The sequence below is a fragment of the Coffea arabica genome, chromosome 1c (assembly GCF_036785885.1).
Source record: "Coffea arabica cultivar ET-39 chromosome 1c, Coffea Arabica ET-39 HiFi, whole genome shotgun sequence".
In the NCBI taxonomy this organism is placed as follows: Eukaryota; Viridiplantae; Streptophyta; class Magnoliopsida; order Gentianales; family Rubiaceae; genus Coffea; species Coffea arabica.
Window position 1 is genome coordinate 5,884,714 of NC_092310.1, and position 5,505 is coordinate 5,890,218.

General features: G+C 38.9%; 1 protein-coding gene and 1 non-coding gene across 2 annotated transcripts; one reads left to right on the forward strand and one right to left on the reverse strand.

The window, feature by feature from the left end:
- Window positions 1-467: 467 nt before the first annotated feature.
- Window positions 468-1,709, reverse strand: LOC140038632 (uncharacterized). The gene has a single exon (XM_072083996.1). It carries the CDS (start codon window positions 1,707-1,709, stop codon window positions 468-470), a length of 1,242 nt encoding a protein of 413 aa, XP_071940097.1.
- Window positions 1,090-1,196, forward strand: LOC113687217 (small nucleolar RNA R71). The gene has a single exon (XR_003447721.1). It is a non-coding gene; the product is annotated as a small nucleolar RNA R71 (small nucleolar RNA).
- Window positions 1,710-5,505: the final 3,796 nt, after the last annotated feature.

Genomic DNA, 5,505 nt, shown 5'->3' on the forward strand with positions numbered 1-5,505 from the left:
CCCCTTAGCTTTCTTTTGTTAACGCACAAGTCTTTCAAGAACTTTGCGTACTTGGGTACCTGCTTGATCGCGTCCAATAGGGGGATATTTACTTGAACTTTGCGGAACATATCCAGGATTTCTTTTTCCTTTTCTGTCCTCTTTGTCTTTTCCAACCTGCAAGGAAAAGGAGCTATATTAGATTTAATAGGGATCAAAGGAATAGATGTTACCTTAGACTCTTCGCGAATGCGCCCTTCCTCTTCAATCTCCTTTTCTATCTCCTCCTCACTTTTGCTTTTCGAATTTACCACTTTAGGTCCATCCACCTCTTTGCCACTCCTCAATGTCATAGCACTTACATTCCTGGGATTTGCCTCGGGTTGTGATGGCAATTTCCCATAGACGTGGGACTCCAGGCGGTTAATGGCAGTTGCCATTTGACTCATTCGAATCTCCATGTCCTTCATGCCTGCTTTGGTGTCCTGTTAGAACTGAGTGGTGGTCGTGACGAGTTGAGTGGTAGTGTTGGCCAAACTCTTGACAATTTCTTCCAAAGAACTCCCTGAGCTTGAGGACGAGGGTTGAGACTTATGTTGCCAAGGTTGCTGAAATCCTGGAGGCCGATTGGAGAATGCATTTTGTGGCCTACTACCATAGCTGAGATTGGGGTGATCTCTCCAACCCGGATTGTACGTGTTGGAATACGGATCGTATTGCCTACGAGGCGCGGGCACGCCTCCAGCCATGTTCACTTGCTCAACCCCATCCTCTTGCAATATAGGGCATGAGTCAGTATGGTGGCCCATATTTGTGCAGATTCCACAGGCCTTTACTTGGGGCACATTTCCCACCACTAATTGTCGAACAACGGATGTTAGCTCCGATATCTGCTGCTGGAGGGATGACGTCTCCACCTCATTGACTCTACGGGGAGGGTTGCTCTCACGTAAGCCAAATTGCTGGGAGTTCTCTACCATGGCTTCGATGAGCTCCCACGCCTCCCTCGGTGTCTTGTTTTCAAGTGCTCCCCCACTCGCAGCATCAATGATACTCCTGTCTGTTGATTGGAGCCCCTCATAGAAATATTGGATTAACAGTTGCTCACTAATTTGATGCTGCGGGCATCTAGTGCACAACTTGTTAAACCTTTCCCAGTATTCATACAAGGACTCGCCGGGATATTGTTTAATGCCGCAGATCTCCTTCCTCAAACTCGCAGCCCGGGATGCAGGGAAGAATTTTTCCAAAAACTTCTTTTTCAACTGTGCCCATGTGGTAATGCTACCTGCTGGTAGGTAGTACAACCAATCTTTAGCTGCATCCTTGAGAGAGAACGGAAAGGCTCTCAGTCTAATTTGCTCTTCAGTGACCCCAGGAGGTTTCATACTAGAGCAAACCACCTCGAACTCCTTTACGTGCTTGTGGAGTTCTTCGCCAGAGAGACCATGGAAAGAAGGTAAGAGTTGAATCAACCCCGACTTCAGTTCAAAAGCAGTATTCTCAGCCAAGGCGGGGAATGTGATGCATAACGGCTGGTGAGTCAGCTCCGGGGCAGCCAGCTCCCTCAATGTTTGGGTGTTGGCCATGCTTACTTCGTCTTCCGCTGACTCGTTTGCAGTAAATAAGTGCCCTCCTTTTTGCCTCTTGGTCTCTTGCCTCCGCCTACGCGCTGCCTTCTCAACCTCAGGGTCGTATACTAATTCACCTGTGCGAGAAGAACGGGGCATAAACTAGCAAAAATACCAAGAAGAACAGAATAAAATAAAAATAAAAATAAAAATTGAATTTGAAAAGAAACAAATAATCCAAACGCCAGCTCCCCGGCAACGGCACCAAAAATTGACAGGTGCCGAACCTGTGCAATAATAATTACTAAAAAGTCCTAATTACCACCTCAATTAAATAATTATAGAACAAATCCAAGTACTGGAGCAGGGACCCTAGGTGTGCAATGGGTTACTTGATTCACCCTGTTCCCGAAGAGTTTGTTTGATCCGATATACCGGGTTTGTCTATAAAAATACTAATTTTGCGTACAATGGCAAGTAGGGTCGATTCCACAGGGAGCAGGTAGGAAATTATTTCTTTCCAAATCAGCAGAGCAAAATTGGGGGATTTTCAATGGGAGAGGAATAAATAAAATAAAAGTAAAATAAAAACAAAGCGAACTAAATTCAAAACCAACTCACAAAGCACAAGTCACTAAAAATAGCAATTAATAAAAGTCTACCCAAAAGATTAACTGCTCAGGCACGTTCCAAATAAATGATCATCGATGCAAAGATATTTCACCCATTCATCACTAGGTTGGTTATAGTTATCAATAAGCTCGGACAACCAATTCTTCCTTACCTTTTCGACAGTCAAGGTACGACCATTGACTGCTGCCCTAACCAGATAACAACCCTAGGTACGACCGTAGGAATTTAATTACCCAATTGCATTAAAACTAGAAGAACCCAACCCTAACCAATAAACACGCTAAGAGGGTTTATTTAAGCTAGATCTTGCGTTTCCCTATCATAAAACCAATTATGGTGGTTGCCACGAGGTGTCAATTAAATGAACAATTACGGATTCTATTTAATTAACGTGGCAGTAGACTATTAAATTAAATCAAATACCCGGCCGTTGATATTCAATTAATAAAATACCCATGAACAATTAATTCAGGAAACGCACGAATAATAATGAATTGGAAGAAATAATGAAAGCTTGATTAGATCTCACAAATATTATGAACCGCGCCCTCGCATCACCCTTTGGGTAGAGGAAAAAATTAGCCGCTCCTCATCATGCCAAACTCACGCGATTTAATTGATTTCATCCACGCGAACATCCAAAACAATTAATTCCAAGGAGTGGAGCGAAGTCAAGAGACGGGATATAAACAATGGAAAATTGTCGCCAATCAAAAGCGAGCGTCAAAGGCATCCACAGCAAAAGATTGAAAAGGTGAACTCCTAAGCTAGTCTAAGTTGCGGCCGAAGAAAGCCAAAAGCCAAGTCACAGGCGTCTGACCCCAGGAAAAAAAGAAAAAGCAAACTAAGCCTAAAAGTAGATGATCCTTTTGAATCTCGCTTTTCTTCTTTATATAGCCGCCGCAGTAGGTTTCCAACGTCTGACCCAATTCCTCTAACAAAAGCTATTTCCCTCTGGAGTTTTGATCCCATGCGCCTGGTCCACATGGGCCACGGTCCGGCTTTCGGTTTCGTCCACCTTCTAAGGCGTGGCCACGCTCTGAAATGAAATGTCTTCTGGAAATTCACCCCGTGAGATCATTTTTCATGCCGCCCACCTACAATTCACACCAGTATCGAATATGAGTGAAATTCCAACTCTTAGCACCGTAAATAGCCAAAATTAGGACAAAATAACAGTGCAAAATATGCCAAATAACCGTTCTATCAAATAGTTGTAGTAGGTTAGTAGTAATAGGAGACTAGTCTATTTTCTTTTTCTTTAGTCATTTTTCCTTATCTCTAGGTTAGGAGGCGGTAGACTAGTCTCTAGGGAATGGAGCTATTCATTCTTTTTGGTCGAAAGACACAGGCCGAGACGTTTGGCATTTTTTTTCTTTCTCTTTTCTTCAGATATTTTAATCTCTAATTGAGGAATGGTTTCCACAATTGATTCTGCAATTCAAGTGGGATTTTCTGGATAGAGATGAACTAAATTTCTATTTCTAGTCAAGAAACAACGGAGGGTGATTCAACTTAAATTGTGAAATTGAATTGATTTTATTTATTCCTATTATTTTCTGGTATTCGTATATTTCTTACTTTATTTTTTATGATTTTTGTATTATTCAAATATCTAGGGCCCAGACTTTAGATTAATTCAATAACTTAAAACCAGTTAGAATAATTAAATCCGTAATTGTTTAATTATTCTAAATCAGCGATAACTGACATAATTAATTTTGTGTCAGGAAAATATATGAGTTAATTTAAAATAACCCTCGTAACGCGTTATTTGGTTAGAACATAGTTTCTCTAATTCTTAAAGTAATTGAAAAATTGAACTCTAAGTTCATACCTTGGATTATTTCTTGATTTGGGCAATAGCTAACGGCCGTACCTTGACTATTGATGAATTAAGAAGAAGTTGACTGTTATCACATGTTTGGCAGTTATAACCTATTTAGTAGTTAATAAGTGGAATTACTATTATATCAATGATCAGTTAAATGAACCATTTTCGAAGTAGCTTCTTGGATAGAGTTTGTCCAATATTACTTCAATTATGATAAATTGTTATTTTATTTTATTCACATAGTTCAATTATTCCCATCTTTATAAAATCCCCCCATACTTTGAACTCTAGAAGAAGCGAGTTCTTTCCAATTCCTGTGGATTCGACCCTGCTTACCACTATATGCAAAACTAATATTTTTCGTGAGTAGGTAATTATTATTGCATGGACACAACACATGTTAGTGCGCAATTGAATAAATAGTTTATTATGGTCATTGCTATATTTGCCTTTCTGAAACACACAACAGAAGAATTTATTAATTTTCCTTAACTAGAAGTTTATGCAAATACCACCCAATATTAGTCCTCTATGACATTTGTTCCAAGCAAGGAAAAGCAGAAGACAATTTGGTTTTACTGATCAAGTATCCAATTTCTTTATAGAAGCATGCTTAGCTGTACCATATCTTCAGCATTATTCCTTTCCTGATACACAAAACACTTCTAAACTTTCTACCATAGGCGAGGTAGTCCAGATGCTTTCTTTTGCGCTTCGCTGCCAGAGCTTGGCTCGAGCTGTTCAAAGTATCATATCCAATATTAGAAGAATTGCAGTTTAAGAATGCATAAACCTTGGTATCAAGTTTTGAATATGAAATTCACTCTAAATAACACTCTGACAAAGTAGAGGAGTCGGGATCTTTATTCAAGGGGTGTAATAATTTTATATAAAACTTCCTCTGTATAGTTTGTAGACTTTTGGTGCAACTAATTGTTCACTATAAATTAGTAGACATACACCAACTCAATATTAGAAAAATAAAATAAAATATAGTCTATGATCTATTATGTCCTGTGGTTATTAGTTCATCGAATGGTATACAATTGCCCACTTACTAATATTACCGTAAAACTACATGATGCACATTCTAATAAGCTAATAATGGAATACATTCATTCAAACTGTCAAATGAATATTAGGTTTGCAAGCAATTCATGTGACTAAACATATAACAGAAGTTCAACGTTAAAAAAATAAAATTTACAAAATAAAAATACTTATAAAAAGAAATAAGAATAGCATCATATAATATGTGTTACTTAAAGGTTCCATTGTAGAATTGGTAGGCAATTTGAAAATTCAATGCTTTTGGAGGGGCAATTGTAGGCATAAATTAAATGTTATGAAAATTTAGGGAGCAAAAATGAGACAATGCTAAAAAATCAAGATCTTAATTTTATAGGTTATTCCACAATTTTTCAGAAGTCGTGGGTATGATTGCAATCCATGGAGATAACATAACTCCGCCTCTGCGCTGACTAGAAG

What these genes read in the sequence shown, in the direction of transcription:
- LOC140038632 (XM_072083996.1), bottom strand. Translation starts at nt 1,709, where the DNA reads ATGCCCCGTTCTTCTCGCACAGGTGAATTAGTATACGACCCTGAGGTT.